The sequence below is a fragment of the Pipra filicauda genome, unplaced genomic scaffold, assembly GCF_003945595.2.
Source record: "Pipra filicauda isolate LSUMZ 115617 unplaced genomic scaffold, ASM394559v2 scaffold63_size3267554_pilon, whole genome shotgun sequence".
NCBI classification, from domain to species: Eukaryota; Metazoa; Chordata; class Aves; order Passeriformes; family Pipridae; genus Pipra; species Pipra filicauda.
Genome location: NW_024104798.1, coordinates 1,311,925 through 1,331,159, shown reverse-complemented (window position 1 = coordinate 1,331,159; position 19,235 = coordinate 1,311,925). Strand labels below are relative to the sequence as shown.

Genomic DNA, 19,235 nt, shown 5'->3' with positions numbered 1-19,235 from the left:
TATTTATACAGGCCCAAGTGGCTCATGAATAGAAGGCACTGTTTGAAACTGGCACTGCGACACCCCAAAGGAAATGAGATGAAGTTCACAGTCTGGTTGTGAAGTTTGTCTGTGAGAGAAGAGGGAGAAGCGGTACAAAAATCATAATTTTTTTTGAATAAACTCTCTCAAACAGCAAACGCTGTATCATGAGCTCAGATGAAAATATGTCTGGCAGAGCACTTTGGAAAGCTGCTGTTGGAAGCACATAGAGCCAAAATTAACTCTAAGCTGTCAAGAGGCAGTGCCCAGAGCCAGTCCTTCCTCAGCTCTGCTGGAGGCTCCCCCGAAGTCCCAACCACAGGGACACCTCCACGTGTCCTGTTTGGACATGATGGGGGTTTTAGCAGAGTCAAAGCTCTGCAGGTGACGTATGAGCAGCATCAGAGCATTAGATCAGACCCTGTAAAAAGGAAAACATCTGGATGAAAGCAGTCAGAGTAAAGCTTTTCCAGGACAACCAGTAATCCCCAGTGTGCAAGTTTAAATCGTTGGAGGGACACAGGCACATATTCTGTGTCCTCTAAAAAGGACTTCAAGCTCCCTTTGGAAAGTTCTGATCCATCAGGACGCTAGAGATCTTTCTGCTAAGCATCACTCCTGAGGTCTGTCTGGTGTGGAAGAAGGAAAGCTCTGCCCTGACAATGCAGCCCCCACTCCATCCTCCCCCCCCCCGCTGCTCCAGCACTGCTTTTTATCACTGTGAAAAGAAAAGGAAAAAAGGCACCTCGACTTGATGTCAGCATTTTCTATAATGAAAAGTTAAGGTGTGGTAGCAGAGGAAACGTGGTGCTCACTATCCAAACCAACTACGTTAGCACCAGAGGAAACACAAGTCAGCCACTTCCTCTCTCGCTCCTCCACCCCAGGTACTTATGGGCCAGACACACGTACAAAGCTGATTTATTGTGCTTCATCAGCAAAATTTTTTCACTTCACACAGCAGAAGTGACCTTTCAGAGGCTAAAAAGCACTTTGTCCAAAAGGCCCACACGAAAAGTTCACACTTTTACACCAGAATTTATTAGCCAAATTACCAGTGTAACTGGTAATCACAGTTATTTGTAAACTGCTTAGTCACAGAGATGCACTCATACTTGATTTCACATCCAGCAGATCAATCACAACATGCCACTGTATTCTGCAGGGAATCTGGGGACAGTTTGCCTGGTTTCTCTTCCACTTTGTGTAGAGCAGACTGACTGACAGACATTTAACCCTGACACTAAAGCATTCACTTGACCAGTTTTTAATTTATAGAGTTAGTTGCATATAGAATTTGATGGAAAGTTTCATTCATGCTTAGAACACAATGAGGAATCATTGTGCTGTGGGATGTATAGGTGGAAACTGGCATTGACAGCTCAGGGGAAGACTTGCACCAAGATCTGTTAGTGTTGACATCCTAATGAAAATCAGGCCAGTGGTAATACAGCTGACTGAACACGGGACAGATGTCGATCCTCAAAGTTTTTGGCTTTGCCACTGTTTATTAACCTCATTTATATAAAAGTTTCACTTTGTTTTACTGCTCTATAATTAAATCTAAGACAGGTGGCCTATAAAACTAGCATGTGGAGAGCCCTGCAGAAAGCTTTCTTTTGGGAGAGCATCAGAACACCTAGAAATGCCATGCTGTCCCATCTTGGACAAGAGGGGCTCTGGGATGACCCCCAAAGCCAAGCTGCAGGCCACAGCCCCACAACAAAAAACAGCCCAAACTCCTTTCTCTGGCAGGAAACGGGAACCCTTGTGTGAAGGCTTTATGCTGAGTTGTCACCCAGGACTTTTTCCAAGCCCTAACAGCCCCAATAACTCATATTAACTAGCTGCTGTTAGACAGAAGACTTGTGCCAGCTTTTCCATCAGCTGTCTCTGTGAATCTGTTATTTCTAGGACAGGCTTCAAATGCTCCCTGCTACGGACAAGACAATGTTCCCTGGCACACAACCCAAGCTCTCAGAGGATAAACTCACAAACTGTACAGCCCCCTCGCCCTGCTTGGGTTCAGGGGTTATTTCAGAGTGAAACAGGACACCCCAGCAGTGCTCTGGCTCACAGGCTCCTCCAGATGAATAGGCTGTGGGCAAACAGGACATCCGTTCTCTTCTGGCAGGTGGGACAGATGATGGCAAGCACCCTGGAGCAGGGACCAGGGAAGCACCTGAGCTTGGCTTGCAGGGTTGGGGCTGAAGTTCCTGCACCAGTGACCAGGTAAGACCTTGGAAGGTGTTTCCCACACACATATGCCAGAAACACAAAGGGTAAGGAGAAGGTGACTGGCAGAGGCTGGTTTGTTCATGTTGGGGTGGGTTTTAGCTGTACTTAAAGCTGCTAAGGCAGGTAAGGGCTTTATGCCGGCAGAGAGGATTTCAGCCTCCCTTGGCCAGACGGTGCAGCCCCGTGACCACCTCTGCACCTGCTGGCTTCAAAAGGCAGAGGTGGGAGCCTTGCACAGGTACATGAAGGTGTTAGTGGCTTCTCCAGCTGGGACTTGAGCTCAGATCTCCCATGAGGCTAGGAAGTATTTTATATATTTTAAAATAGCAGAAAAAAAACCCCAAACTCACCAGAACAACAGATGTAGCAGCCTGGGGAGAAGGAATTCTGCTGGCTTTCCTTTCACCACAGTAATGTACTGATGATTAAACAGAGTTCTGCTAGCAGTGTCCAACTCACCCGAAAATAACCACTTGCCCACAAAACAACATGAACTCCAAATACAGATCAAAGCCATCTGAAGTCTCCTGGGCTGAGCAGCAGCACAAGCACCTGTCACCTCACCCTTCCCTGCTCATCGCTTACATGTGATGAGTAAAGCTCAGTGACCAAGTTCTGCCCTGTTTCCTGATCAGTTATACCATCTGCAGCCCAAAGAGTCCTCAGAGAGGGCAAAAGTGTAATTTTAGTCAGAAGAGCCTGCATATAAAACCAGTGTTATCTTTCACATCTGGAATAGGAATGCCAAGGAGTTACAGAAATATAAGCGGTCTTCAAGAAGCCAGGCTGGGAAAGGACTTGGTTAACCACCTGTCCAGGTGTCAATTTTAATAAGAACACAGGGCAAAAAGGTGCTTTCACGTGGCTGCACTAAGTACAGGACTTGTAGCAAATATCTGAGAGGACAAAGAACACCCCTGGCAGGTAGGATAGTGCTGTTATACCCATTATACAAAGAACAGGGGCACAGAGGAGGAAGACAGTCTGCCCCAAGACAATGCAGGATCTATGGTAATGATGGGACACACAATCCCATGCCCAAGATTAGAGCTGAGTGCCAGAGACACTGCAAAATCCACCTCCTCAGAGAAACAACCCCACAGAGAGCTCTGCACTGCATGTTTTGCTCCTGTATTGCTCCACTGAGCCCAAGGTGAGCAAGTGTAACCCAGAACAGCTCAGAGTTCATCCCTATATGTCAAGGCCACTCAGCTACAATCTCTAGCTGTTTCCATAGCTTAAAGTGCCTAAAAAAAAATGAAAAAAATATATTTGATTCAACTTCTTGCAGGGCTCTGGTATCTAACCAGTTGGGTGACATTTAATGCTGTGTACTCAGTCCTGCACTGGCTGGATTCAGCCAGAGGTTTGAGTAGCCAAGACTCCAGCACAAAAAGCCAAGTGTTACGCAACCCAGCAAGGAAGAGCTGCAGGGCTTTCTTTCAGCCATCTCACTTTAATACATCCCAAATTACCACTAGGAAATTCCTGATGTTAAAATGTGAGAGTTGCCTTGTTCCTGCTGGGTTTCATCTCCCAGGGATGACCCTTGGAGCAGTGAGTGTGGAGCAACAGGTCCCTGTATGTCCCCAGCAATCTGACTGTAACAAGCTGTGGGGAGAGGGGAAGAGGCACTCCCTGTCCACTCCCCTGGCTCAAGGTCTGCCTGGAAAGATGACAGAAAGACCAACCTCCTCTCTTTACCCATTTTCACTTTTGGACACATGCACAAGTCAGTGATGCTTTTCACAAAGACAAGATTAACATACGAACAGCAACTAGGACACAGTAAGTTTGGGCAGAGATAGTCACACTTTGTTTTTGAAAAAAATCTCTTTTCACTTCAAGCCAACCATCAGAGAATGGCAGCTGAACAGGCTGAATACAGCTGTTGTCAGAGCTGGTCCTCACCAAGCCATTATTCCAGCCCTGGAAGGATGGGGTTTGCCTCCATGGGGATGCATTGGAGAGCAAAGGCAGTCTGAGCTTCACACTCTTTATGTGATGGACTCCAAAAATAAACACCCATTAAGTACAGGTGTAGCTAGATTTTATTTCTAGAGAAAGCAGAGCACCAGGACTTCATCCCACCATATTCCTTCAGCTCAGTAAAGATGGGCAAATGATACCTTTACTCCTGCATTCCCTAACTAGTCATTATCCATATTCCTCAAGTGACACCCGTGTCAGACACATCACAAAGTGCTTACATCCATCACCTGTACAAAATGCCAAGATGCATTCCAGCACTTGGAAGCAGTTCTGTCACTGTAAAGCTGTTCTCCCATTCCTGAGCATACCCTAAAGCTAAATAGCAACAGATCCCTTCAGGATTAAATAGGCACAGATGTCTTGTTAGCATGACTTTCCCATGGAAGTTAAATCTTGATGCTTCTGGAGAGCTGTGTCTGTTTGCTACGAGCTGTGTCATTCTCTGTATTGCAACACACCAGGAGGAGGGAAGAAGCTGCTTTGAAACATTCAAGTAATGTAGCAAACACGCACACTGACACTGGGACCCGGCACGCAGCACTAGTTTACACGTGAGACAGATATAGAGACACACAGAAATAAACAACTGCCAGCAAGAACAGACTCCAAGAAGAGTGACACCACCCTCACTGCAACTGGATACCAGTCATTGCAAGCATGGGTTGTGTTCCCTGCCTGCAGGAAGGGGAGCCCCCCAACTGCTGTTCCCGGACTCATTGCAGCCCCCCCAGGCAGAACCACTTTGCAATGCAAAAGACTATCACGTTACAAGCTGCCACTATTCAGTGACACAAACACAGCAGAAAAAGCTACAGCCAGTCTCTCCCATGGGGGGGGCATTGTGCTCCCAGTGCCCGATGGCAGCACAGCCAGAGCTGAGCTCTGTCCCCCAGATCTTAGTGCAAGGATGGTGACAGCAGCAAGAGGGGCTCCGAGGGGCTGTGATACAAGGGGGCAGCTGGCTGCCAAAACCCACTTTTAGATAAACTGACTTATAAAACGTATTTGGCACAGAAAACATCTCTCCCAAACCCTGAATTCAGGCACAGCAATACCGGACATCAGCATCAGCTCAGACCCAGGTTAGGAACGCTGAGTACTTTCCCAGCTCTTGCCTCGATGCTCTTCACCCCATCCCGTCCCCGCCTCACCGCGGGGTGCGCACAGAGGTACCGCTCCGGAGGGCGAGCACGCACCCGTCAGGTGCCACGATGCTTTTCCAAACAAAACCTGGAGCGATGACCAGGGTGGGGTTTTTTTTTACCTGGTAGACATCCCGGAGGCCACACCACGCTCGCAGGGCTTGCCGGCACGCCCGCAGCCGGGCCGCGTACCATCGTCTAAGCGCTGCCACCGTCACCGTCCACACGAAGCGGCTCCCGCTGAACAGCAGATCCTCCACCCCGCACATGAACACCGAAGCCATGAGCTGCTCCGCCGGGAAAACAAATCCCCCGTCCCGGCTGGCTCCCGCTGCCTCGCTCAGACGCCTGGCATGACGGCAGCCTGGCTTTATACGGCGGGCGGCGGGCAGGGGTGTTGCACAGAGCCAGGGTCAAGCCTTAAAACAAACTCCTCTTTCACGGCGCTTCCTGGGCAGATTCCCAGGCATGCCCCGGCGCCTGACGCCCAGCCAGCGGCTGCAGTAGCTCAGCCCTACCAGCAGCTCACACAGCAGCCTTGTCCTTCTTAGCAGCTTATATAAAGCTCTGTTAAGCTCCAGTAGCTACCACTATGTTTTCTAATTAAATTTTAACCCTTTTGCCATATGCCCTGACAACAACCCCATTTAGACGCTGCGGGAGGAGAGGAAGCCGCTCGCCGGCGTTAAGCGCTGCCGCACTTGAGTGAGCTGGGCAGGCGCTGCACACACACACCCGGCGCTATCTGCCTCCGACACCTCATTATCTGCCATACAGGGAACAAAGCTGTCATCGTTTTCTCCCGGCTGAGCCCGTGATCAAATTATACACTAGGAATCCTACTTGAAAAAAAGCACCTCTGGGAGCCAGCAAGTGGAGGAAAGAGGGAAATAAAAAGAGCTCAGAATAGTCCTGCAGAAACAGAATCATAGAATACACCTTGGAAGGGACATTAAAGAAAATCTCGTTCCAACCCCGTGCCCCGGGCAGGGACAGCTTCCACTGGACCAGGTTGCTCCAACCTGGCTTTGAACACCTCCAGGGATGGAGCAGCCACAACTTCTCTTGGGCTCCTATGCCAGAGCCTCATCACCTTCACATCGCCTCACAGAAACACTAACTTCTCTTCCAGCTCAGAATGTGGCAAATACCTACAGCTCAGAGCCATCTCTGTTCAACACTTCCCTCTCAGTTGTTGCATCGTACGGGTTAAACACCCAACACCTGCTAAAGTGATGATTTTGCTCTATGCTCAGACTAACTCCATTAACACAGCACTTGCTGCATGAGAAAAACAAAGCTGCATGTTCTAGTTGAGCTTTTTGAAAGCAGCCTACAGCAAATAAACACTGAAATAATAACCCACAAGAGACTCCAGCCTTGCCTCAAGTCAGTTTAAAATTAAGCAGCACCCTGCCCTTCTGGGGCTTAAACTGTTAAATGCTGCCAAGCCGCACCTTTCATTTGTGAGCTCCTTCCTAGCACAAGCTAAGGGAGGGTGGAAGTCAAAGCGTGATTAATCTTTTTTAAGACCCCCTCAGAGGATTTGACACTTCCTAAGCTTTTTGGGACAGAAACCATGGGGAGCCCACATGCCACCATCAGCACCTTGCTGAAGAAACTACTCAAAGAGCAGATTTTTGGCTAAAAACATCAGCAAGACAAACCTGTAAGAGTAAACTCTCTTATGCAACGAAATGACTGGAAAGGGGCAGGAACAGCTTGTATAAAGGCTGGATGGGAGAGGTAAATCCCACAGCACTGCTGGCACTGCTTCCCCAAGGGCACTGCCTGCCTGTCCCAAATGCTCCTCACGGAAGGAAGACACCTGCATGCCTGTAGCACAGTGCAAGTATTCACAAATCCCATTTCATTCCTTATTAATCAACCTTCTCCGTATTGCAGGAGCCGACGCTCATGCACAGTGAGCTCCGGTGCCGTAGCTGGGGTGATGTAATTCTGCAGACAGAATGAAAGCTTGTTTCATTCAGGCTTTAGACCTGTGTCTACAAGATCACACGTTTTCCTTTCATGCATAACGGAGCAAAAGCAACTCTGCCCCTCTTGGTGCTGGTATCCCTTGGCTATGCTGTTGCCAGGTAGGTTCAATCCCTCCGAGCCTTACTTTCACATGGGGAAAACAACAACTATATTTCAAATGTTATTAGAAGCTGTTACAAAGTGACCTGGTGCAGAGAAGGATATGGCTTCTTATAACAAGAAACGAGTAAGGATTTGGGCTCTACAATGAAATCCAGCACCAATATTCCCACCCCAAGGGTTTTATCACCTTTTGGAATTACTTAGAGCCTGTAACCACAAGGAAATCCTCCTCCTCCAGTGTTGCCCAATACTGCTCTGTGTTTAGAGGACTTTGACATCAACCCACATGCACAAAATAGAAAAAATTTCCATCTTCCACTGGGAGAGAGTGGTGACAAATATCCACAGGGTTATTCCACTAACCTAAGCCAGTACCAGCTTGGCAGTGGGTGATTGCCATTCCCTCACAAAACACTGCTTTGGAGAGGAACCAGTCAGGAAGATCTCCAGTGGCATCTGCGCACTGTGGTCAAGTCATATCCAAATTTAAACACAGATTAAAAAAAAAAAAGAAAGAAAATCCAATTTTCAAGTTGCAGTTCTAAAAGAAAAGAAAAGGAGCTTTGTAGCTAAAGAAACAGGGCAGGGAACAGCCCCCTGTCCTGCGCCAGGAAAATCCAACCAACCCACTAGGAAAAGTTTACGTGGTTCTGCACTACGCCTGATGTCCTCAGTGCCTTTTTGTTTTGCCTTTGCTTCCCCCCCATCACCTAAATAGATTGAAAAATAAGGATGGTGAGGCTTTTCCCCCCCTCTAACAGAGCACAAGAGATTTCTGGTGCAGTTTTTTTGTTTGTGGGTTTTTTTTCAGGTTTATCATTTGTTTTCAATTGGTCTATAAATTAAACCTAAATGTTCTGCACAATTATTCTTTATGCGTCACAAGTTACTGTGAACCTGAGTGATGACCTCAGACAGCTCCACCTTGGAAGACAGAGCCATGAGTACTCAAGCCTTCCCTCAGTACAGTAAAGTTACAGCTCCATGAGTAGGCTTGAGCCAAACGAGCCATTTCCCCACACTTACTTAGGGAACATGGAATTAAAGTCCAGTCTCATGAATAGAAACTTCACCCATCTTGTCATCCCTTCAGCAGATGATGTAGGTGATGAAAGATATGAATCAAGTGCCATCTGGACTTCACTTTCTCAGCTGACCTGAGTACATGGGTGTGCTGTCCCTTGAACCTGAATAACACTGAACACCCAGAAGAACAGAACAAAAAAGAGCAAAGAAAGCTTATGATGCAAAGAGCAGCTAAATGCAATTTTAGGGTAATTTTGATGGGGTTTATATGCAGCTGATGAATTACCTATGCACACCAATCTTAGTCTTACATTGTCTTCCACTTTCAGAACCTGGTTGCAAGTGGGTTAATTTGAAATACCTAAATAATATCCAAGCTCCTTAAGAGTCAGAACAGAGATCACAAAATTCAGCAAGGGAAAGTCAGTAGCACAGATACCCAGGTGGCTTCCAAAGGCTGTAATATCCAGATATCTATTCCATGAGGAAAAGAGGGGGAAGAGAGAGATCTCAGAAAAGGTCTTTGTAGATATATGTACCACTGTCAAGGGAACACAAGAGGCAGCTACTGCAGATCTGTTTGATGTACAGCCATGTGAACAACACAGCATTCATTTCTGATAAGGAATAAGCCTACACCACAGGGATCTAAGGAGAATGTCACTTTAAAAGGCGACAGAAAACTTGATATGTGGCAGATTCACGCTTTTCCTTATATTATTGATTGTAGGTCCGGAATAATGAGTATTAAAAAGAACAAAGGTCTGCTACCAACATAATAGGAAAAGATGATCCCAAGTGGATTCTCAGGCTTCCTTGCATGTTATATTCTGCAATGAACAGAATGAGGCTTAGCTGAATTGCTGCTTCTGTTTTCAAAGTCAATCATATGAAGTTCATATGAATAAAAAATTCATCTACCTGTGAGGCCAGAGGACAAGACAATCAATTTTTTTTTTAAACCTACAAAGCAGCATTGCTCCTAGATAAGACTTTTGATTAGACATACAGAAAAGCACACACACACACACAGTCCCTAGTGATAGCTAATGAAATTAAAGCTTTGATCATTTTTGGTCTCTGAACCTTCAACTATAAAAAGTGAGTTATTGTACAGATGCACAAAATGCCTAATTCTATGGGCCAGCAGATGTCTGTCCTGACCCATGCCTTAAAACATGCTTTAATTCATAATTTGTACTCATATTGACTATATGATTGCAACCAATATTCATAATATTCTGCAGCACAAGCAGTAAAGTTCAGGGAAGACAAAAAACCCCAAAATACCAAGCGTCCTCACAAGGTTATGAGAGACAGTTCTGTTTGATGGCACACATCACTATTGACATCTGCTGTGACCTCAACTCCAAGGGCTCAAACCCATAAGCATTGTTGAGGTCCATGCTAGGATACAAAAGCATGTGGTACCACCCTGTCCCCTGAATTCCCACCAGCCCCACCTCACCCTGCTTCACCCAGATGTGTTTCTCTGCTCTGTATAAGTCTGTGTGCAGATTTTCATCAAAATCTTCCCATTTTCCTCAAAGTTAGAAGCCAACACCACACCATTACCTTGTCTTTAAAAATAAATTTAAAAATTGCTCAAAGGTGCTGTTTTATAGGAGGTTTCATGAGCACGAACAACAGGATTACTTGGGAATTAGGACTTTCTCAGACAATGCTGAAGCTGCATATCCCCTACAACTTCATTTTTTTAAATTCCTGTCATGAACCAAGCCTGTCAAGCTGTGAGCATTAATGCAATTAACCCCAAATAAAGATGAAGTGACTTTTCAAAAACCATTTTTGCTACACTCTGGCCCTTAATTACCAACTTAAAGTGAAATACAGACATCGGGCGCCCTCTCTTTGATGTTCAAACCTCTCAGTACATAAGATGCTTAAGTAGCAGCACCAGTGCAGCAGATAAGCCTGTAATCCAACCTGCCCTGATCGAGAGCTTTTGAAGCAAGATTCAACATCTGGTAAAAGGTGTTTGCAAACCAATTTGGTTATTTGAGAGTACTGAGGGAAAAAAATTGGAATATATTCCTAACTAACCTACTTAATCCTTTGTATTAGCACAAATTTGAGATCTCTCAGAAATAAATCTGCACTTCCACAAAGATTTATTTACTGTCATTCACATTATCAAACTTTAATTTAGAATCAAAATTCAATCTGCATGAAAGGGCCATGCCACTCTCCTTTAATGCTAACAACAGCATCTAATGTAGGTATTTGGATGCCTCGCCAGGTGCTATACCAGGAATTTTGGTTCCCAACTTTTGTCCACTGAGCTGCACCTGACTGATGAAGCTGAAAGCCACAACTACACCTGAAGTGATCCATGGTTGCAGAGGGAGGCTTTAGTGCCTCCTCTCTGGGTGAGGCACAGGCCCTAATAGGTTTATTTAACAACAGCCTTACATACTTGTAAATGAGATGCTGATGTTTTCCCTCCTCTCAGAGAGCCTGGGCTGTACTGTATTGCTCTACGTTAATGATATAAACATAACATCGTGACAGATAAACACATTTTTAAAGACGAACAGCCGCTGTGCCAGAAACACGAATTTCTTGCAGCCTGGATCCCATGGTAAACTAATTAGCACTTCACATCAGAAATGAAGTGCCACTGTCTTTTAACTTTATAAATGATTAAGCAGCTGCTGTCTGATTCCTCAAACAGCAAATTTCATACCTGCCATCCCTAGAACTACAAAATCAGGTCAGGTTCAAAACAAGTAGCAGATGCTCCAGTTTCACGAGTCCGGGTTTATCATCTTTCACTACCGTGTTATCACCATCAGAACACGTCACCCAGTTTCTGTAACACAAATCTAGTTCCTGCAGTACCCCATGGCCAGTGCAGCAGGGGTATAATTTGGCACAGCTCCACTGGCTTCAGTGAAACCTCACGTGCCCAAACACACGTAACGAGGTGAGGATGCTCAAGGAGCCTACGTGCCATTTGGCAGCAGGGAGCACGACTTCTACTGCAGGTCACTATTAAGACACACTTACATGCAAATTGTATTTAGATTTTTATATACACATATTTCTAAGGTGGTAGAAGTTTACAGCCTCATAAGGTCAGTTTGCACCGGGAAGATATGTAACCAGGGGAAACACCACCCCAGACTTGTGGGGAAAGGAGGATGAAAAAAGGTGAGAAAATAATTGATGTCCAGCTGAAAGAGGATTTGTATCACATACAGTCTGTGAATGCTTTCAAGCTACACCTTTATGCCCTTTCTCAGCATCATGGGTGATGGCCAGTGGAGCAGGCTGGGGACCAACAGGAAGGCTGACTTCTACCCAGTCACTAGCACCGCTGTCTGCAACTCTCCAGGCACAGAGACCCACCTAAGTTCAGGATGTGGCACTGCTCTAAGACGGGTCAGGAGCCTGGAAAACCACCCTCTTATTCTCTGCTTCATGGGAAGGGCTTCCTTCTCAAAGAAAGCTTCATCGGGAGGGGAGTCACCACCCGTGATGTGGGAAATCATCCTGCACTTGGTGCTACTCCCAACTCACATCTGGAGGAAATAAGAGATCAAACAGCACAGGGTGGAAACATGGGGCATCCTCAGAGCTAGAGAGAGTGGCACTGCTGGGGCCTTCCTGGAGAGGGCTTTGCCTACAGCCTCTCTGCTCAGAGGAAATGATTCACCCCCACCAGCCCCCTGCGAGAGAAAGGCACACCCCAACCCCCAGCTCAGGGCCATCTCTCAGGGAAGGATCCAAGGGAAGTGATGGCACAGGGAAGAGGGGCTGTGGCTGCCTTTGGAAGCTGCAGCAGGAAAAGTGATTTCTCTCCAAGTTGCTGACTTCACCTCACTGCTTCTGAAATAGTGCCCAGCCCTGTAGCAGGTCACTCTCACACCCATTCAGGCTGTGCCATGCCTCCTACCCCAATAACCAGCCCTCAGAGATGGTCCCCAAGCCTAAGAGGGGACAAGGATCTTCCAAAGAGGGACTGAGACCCTGCAGAGCAAAGGGACACACCCTAAAAATAAACTACAGAAATGGACAAATCCACATTTTCCCCCTACAGTCTTGTACCTCTACCTCCCCCAAACTGGCAGAGGAGTAAAAAAGTACACCAAATACTTTTACCATCCTAATTTTTGAGGCAAAATTGAAATAGCTTCTGTGCACTGCCATACCACTCTGACAAAATTTCCACCTCCCATGCCCAAAATATTCAGGTGGGTCAGCACAGTCCTCCCTGCCTCCCACCCAGACCTGCTGCAGCAGCTTCCCAGCAGGTCAAAGCAACACCACATCCCTCTCTGTGGTTTGACACTCCTCCTGCCCATCGTCTCACTGAAGCCATGAAATGCTTTGGGGTCTTATCAGGAGTGGCAGGTTCAAAGCCTGGAGGACCAAAGGGTTGGAGTTACAGGCACGGTGACACATCCAGCCACACTGGTTTGTCCCACACTTCCCTGGCAGCAGGAGGGTTTCTCCCCTGGCTCTGCTGTCTGGTCACTTGGATGGACACTGTGCTCCCCGACAGGCAAACCTGCTCAGCTCCCCTCAGGCACCACGATGGATGTCGGCATCGCCCTGCTGATGTCCCAGACAAAAATGGGGCAGCGTCTCCTTCATTTTGAGTCGTCAAGGAGTATTAAAGGGAGCCTGAAGAAGCCAGGTAATTACTTCTGGATGAAGTATTTCACAGTAGATAGAAGTACGTGAGGAGCATGAAAATCCAGGGCTGTCCCGGCTTTATGATTATTTTATAGCCTCATTAATCTGTGGCAAATGGGGTAGAATTACTACATAACCTAAATACTGGGCAGAGATCTCCAACACTGTAAGAGGAAGTATAAATGAGATAGTAAAGTTTCAGCATTTCACATGATATATATGAGGACACATATATATGAAGACAAAAATAACCCAAACCTATCAGTCTCCTGACAAGAATCTTTTAAAGAGTGAGAATAAGTGATGTCTAACTCTTGTAATTATATCCTCAGTGCATTCATTCTCTCAAGATGAGTAACCCAGGATGCTGTAGCCTCCAGAAAAATCATGACTCAGAGCAATGCTCTGCCCTTGATGAGACTTTATGGGTCATGCCCAGCCTCAGAAAGGTGTACACCCAGAGAAGGACTTGCCCTACCCTGCGTGCTTAGATGTCAGAGTTTAGATCACTGAATCCCATCATACACAAAACCAAGACATCATCTTGGATGCCTTTGTGCTTTTTCTCCCTTCTTCTCTTGGCACTTTCAAGAGAATGGTCCTGTGTAAATTTTAATCTGGGACTTGATCCTGCACACCCTGAAGTCAACAAATCTTGTTGCACCTGCTATAGGTGAGCTCAGTTCAAAGCCTTCTGAGGCAGAGCAATGCATTTTCCCAGACACTTTTTGCCCCAGGAGAACCACAAACCAGGGGAAAGAGACAGCATTGGTAAATAGAAGAGGCAAAAAGAAAGTGGCACTGTAAATCTATATAATAAATAGCCAGCACTCTTGGTGTGACAGAGTGATGTTTTCTGAGAACACAGGTCAGCTGCAACTGCACTTCTCAAGCTAGGAAGCAAAACATCATTTCACAATGTATCATATGTTGCTACAGCAATTAGTGCCTCATTATACTAACAAAGTACCTGTGTAGTGCTCATTTGCCAGCTCTGGACAAATAAATGGGCAATAACCATCTAGAATTTGATGAAAGGAAGCAGGTCGGTATGTTTTGTTGTTAGACCAGATGAGCTCTGGTGTAAAGCATCTCTTGAAGGTGAGCCTGGGTTCCGGGTGTTTGGCTGTGCAGAAGGAAACAAGCTGAGCAGCTCATGGCATTTTCCCAAAGAGGGGTCACATCACAGCCATTGGGTGGGAAGGAACAGCTGAACCGAAGGAGGAGAAAGAGGAGCTGTTGAAAGGATGCTTTCATGCTCAGAAGGCCTCCAAAACAAACAAGCAGCACGCTATGGGCTTGATCCAAAGCCCATAGAAATCGATGGAAAGCCTCCAGCTGCCCTCAATAGGCTCTCAGTGAGGCCGGGAATGCCACGGGAGCTCCACACGCTGCCCCACCAACACACCGACCCCAGCAGGGACTCTTCACCACCACCTCCCACAGCTCCTCCCGCCACTGCTCAGTTCTGCTCTCCTTGGCCCCCAGATTGCAGGCATTCTGCAATCATTAGCTACTCAAGCCATCCAAAGTTATATTAAATATATATATATTTATTGAAATAATTTTTTTTCCCTACTCAGCCCCAGGAATGCAGGAACATGTACAGGTGTTCAATCACCCATGTAGCTGTGGCCCACAAGATCTGCACCAAAAACTTGAGCCGTAACTCTGCTCTGTGGTTCACAAGGTGCTTTCTGGAGCCATCCCACAGGTCAGTCCCATAATCCCCCCCCCCAGTTGCCAGCCTTGTATTTGCCCTGAAGCTTTCAGCAGATTTCTTTGGACAAGAAATCCGCACTGATACCACACAGAAATTCAAAGTTCCTCTCACGAGGAAAGACGGGTCGAGTTAAGACAACACGTATTTTGCACATTGAAGCTGAGCAGAGCTCCTCCAAAAGCAAGGAGTCTTGGTCCAGTTTTCCCTCCCTTTTTAATAAGAGCACCAAGAGAAAGGCCTGATGCCAGCAGGGTGGGAGCAGTGATGTTGGGAAGTGTCAGAAACGCAAACAATGAGACAGGAAGCGGGAGGGAAAGGCGGAGGGGACGGCTGGGATGGACACGGTGGTGTGGCCTCTGCTGAATCAGTTCAGGTCAGCAGGACCTCACCCCTTCAGGAAGCAGGGTGCAGGTGTGGGGCACAGAGCCCTGTCCCTGCCAGGTGAGGTTTGCCCACATCTCACCCCTTTCTCACAGCCCCACCAGACACACATGGGGCACAGCACGAGGGCCCAGCTCCCCTCTTGCCAGCACATCTGTCCCCACTGCTGGTGGCCATGGCCAGATCCAGCAGGTAAAAGCTGTGCAGCCCCTTATCCTGGTATTTGCAGAGGGTGAGGACGTGGGTGCAGGGAGGGGGTCACCCCAGCCCATGACTCAGAGTCACTCATTTGTAGTTGTCTGAGGAGAGCAAGACAGAGGTGATGGCAAAGCAGAAGAGTGAACTTTACTAAAGAGTTACTGATAAAACAGACTGTTAAAAACTCAATATAGTTTGGATCCAATGTTTTGTTCTGGTTTTTAACTCCTTTAAACTCTTCCCTCGTCACACTGGCAGAGAGGGAAGCACAACAGACATGCTGCGAATGGGGCTTTACCCAGCCAGGCTCCCCACAGTTTCCTAATCTCTCTTCTGGCCATCCTGCAACAGCATAAACTCCCCAATGGAGGTCAATCTGAGACCATTCATATACTTTAAAAAGTTATTCCTGCTATAATGGGCACAAATGAGAAGTCAGCATTTGTTAACAATTATCCCAGGCAATAACTTCACTCTTCCCCTCCTACTTCAAATGGAAACAGTGTAGGAACTGAGTAGTACCTGTTGGCAAAGAAGTCTTTAAATGGATGGATAAGAGGGGCTGAAATTGCTTCCTAAAGAAAAATTCCCATTGCTTCTCCCTCCTCACCCTCCTTAGAATGTAAAGCAGGCTTTAAAACTGCCCTTGCCATTATTGGAGCTGTGATTCAATCAGCATTTCATGGTCCTAATTAACGGGTATTTGTTTTCATGGGTGTGATTCCTCATTTGCCAGGACTGCAGAATTATGCGTTTTTCCCTTCCTCCTTGGAGAGGACATGAGAGTTTAGCCAGGGAAAGGAAGCCATTTGGAGCAGGAAGGGGATGCTTGGAAACAGAGCTGGAGTGCTCATACTAGGCCTTATTTGAGGTCAGAGGATCAAACTGACATTCAGAAAAAAAAAAAAATCTGCTACTCTCATTCACATTATTGGGCAAAACTGTGGCACAAAAAAGCCCTTTGCTTGCCTGTTTGATCAGTCCTGCCCAGCTGTTCCTGGAGGATGCTTCCCAGGAACCCTGATCCCATCCTGCACACATGGTTACAAAGGAAGGGGACAGGGGACATCAAGCACAGGGAAACCAAAGCACCTGGTCCTCTTCCTCCAGTTCTACAAGAGGAAGAACTTACAGCTCCAGCTGACTGGACCTTGCTACACCCACTTCGTTACCTCCAGCCCCACATACCTGTTCCTCAAGTCCTTGAAAAGCCACACAAGGAACTGAGGGGACAGACTTCCTTGTCCTTACGTGCACCTGGCCCTCTCAGTATGGGATACGGGGAACTACAGGATATCAAGTCACTCGCCAGGTCCTGCCCCATCTCAGCATCCACCAAAGCTGAGGTTGCAGTGTGCCTCTTGCCCCTACATCCTAACATATATTCCATCCCTCAGGGAGGCAAACAAGGATATTTTGTGCCACAGGGGGGGGAAAGGATTGGAGGAGCTATCAGAGACAGGTAGTAACTATAGGGTGGGAAAAACTCCAGGACTAGGGTCTTGGAGGGGCAAAGAAAGCACAGCTGAAGGCTGAGAGGGGCTCCAATGTCCCACAGGCTGTCTACAGAGAGAATAACATTGCTCATTAGGGGCACAGAACAAGGAGCTGTCCTTCCCCTACACAACCCTGTCCTTCCCACCCTCCTCATGCACTAAGTGGCCTTGGCAGGACATGGGGACACCTGTCCCTTCTGCACAGAGACAGCAAGCTCCTTCAGCACACAACTAACTCATTGCTAGGATTCACACAGAAATGGCAAGGGGAAAATAAATTCAGGGATTCAAAAAAAAAAAAATCTAGGGGATGCTGCCTTTCCAAATCCTCAGGGAGTTAAAAAAAAAATAAAATAAATAATATATAACATCCTTTCCCTCTTCCACTTTCTCCTGCTGACTGTTAAATAACCCCTCACCCCTGCTCACAAGAACACAACAGCCACTGGAATACAATTCCTGTTTCTGTGTTGCTGAATGAGGCATTGGCCTTACAGCAGGTAAAATTGTAGCACAGCACCATCTGTTCCTCAATATGTTTGCTGCCAGCTTCCATTGCAGGGATTTACTCACATCTCCCTTCCGAGGTACAGCTGAGCTGATGGGCAGAACGTCTGTCACCAGAGAAAGGGATCTGTCACCTGTTCACTGCAGATTTTGGATATAACCTACTGAAAGGTGGGGACAGATCATTTATTTTCTGTCACACAGCACAGGCTCACACTGCCAGCTCTAGTGAATAGCCCTTGATGATGCTACACACATCCTTAAAATACTGCTGGAGATGGCACATTTTCCAGCTGTTTGTGCCTTATGCCAGAGCACGTTTAGATCAGCAATTTCTTTTCTAAATATTCCAAGGGTTGCTGCAAGTTTTTGCACTACGATAAAGTGGAAGGAGAAAAGCACCCAGCACTTCCTCATCTTTAGATTTAAATATAAGGGACTCATACATAAGTACTTGTGAAAGCCTCAGACATTTGTCAGGCAGCTTCCAACTTCTCATGTCTGTTGGTTTCAGGCAGATCTCAAACAGCAGTCAAAGCACCAGGGAGCTCAGTACAGTCCCCAAAGGTGACTGTCCCCCCAGGGGGTTCAGTGGGTGCCCAGAACTGGAGAAGCAGAGCCCTCCCAGTGCTCAGCTGAGGCTGAGCTGCCCCATCTGCAGCTCCTTTGTCTGAGTACGGAGCTACTGCTGAAGGGCAGACCTGGCAGGCAATGGAGCAAAATTCTCTGCCAATTCTACCCAAATTCCTGCTCTTCTGCCTGTGGAGCAGCTGGTGGGGCTCTGTGCTCAGCAGTGCTGGCTGCTGCTGCTGCAGTGTTCAGCCTGTGAGGTTCTGGTACAGGCTCCAGCACCTGGCCCAAGCCAGGGCAGCATTCCCACACAGGTAAGCCTCCATCCCCTCAACACCCACAGTAGACATCGTGTCCAAATGAATGCCTGACCCACAAGCCAGCCCAGCATAAGGAACCACACCAGGAGTAGGTCTGCCATGAGCAACAGCCATGCAAAGTAAACTTGGGAGAAGCCTTCGAATACCCTTCACACTCAGTCACTCCTGATCAGAGCTCCCAGGATTTTCCACCCAACATCCCCCCCCAACTCATAACACAGTAACAGTCTCCCAGGCTCAAGCAACTCAACTTGTCAACTCTCACCTGAGACTCAGGAGACAGGCACCTTCTGGAAGTGAAAGCTGCTCCCACACCTCACCCTCTGCCACACGCCATAAAACTCTCCTTGACTCTGTATCTGGACACTCCACTCAGCCCCCCAACCTTGGCTTGGGTCTTCTGCACAGCCTCCTCCGTGGGGCTGCTGCTGGTCAAAGGCTGCTGGCCACACACCAGGGTACCCGAGCTGGTGGCTGGAGGCAGGGGAATTCCTGCAGCACCAGGAGAAGAGGCCAAGCACCTCCCAGGGCGCCCGGGACAAGAGAGCGCCTGTCAGGAGACGAAAGCAAAGAGCAAACTGGTTCAGCCTGTTGCTGCCTCTGCTGAAGGCCAGCTCGGCACAGGAGGTGTTTAAGTCATGTGTTTGCTCCTGCCCCAGCTTGGAAAGGGAAAAAAAAAAAAAAAAAAAAAAAAAAAGTGGTTTCATAGGATTTAAGACTTTCACCTAACCACTTTCAAAGAGGATATTTGATGACCAAAATAAGAACAAAACAGGAGTTAGAACTTCAATGCCGAAGCTGTAGCAAAACAAACTCTTCCTCCTCCTCCAAGATTTTTTTTTCACATATATGCACC

General features: G+C 47.2%; 1 protein-coding gene across 1 annotated transcript in view; it reads right to left on the bottom strand.

Annotated features, from left to right (window-relative positions):
• The window catches only part of FRMD4B (FERM domain containing 4B), an 82,370-nt gene extending 76,377 nt beyond the window's left edge, over window positions 1-5,993 (bottom strand). The window contains exon 1 of the mRNA XM_027723028.2: window positions 5,516-5,993. Within this exon, the coding sequence (XP_027578829.1) occupies window positions 5,516-5,677 (162 nt within the window). The 5' untranslated portion in view covers window positions 5,678-5,993. The remainder of the gene's footprint in view (window positions 1-5,515) is intronic.
• Between the last annotated feature and the right edge of the window lie 13,242 nt (window positions 5,994-19,235).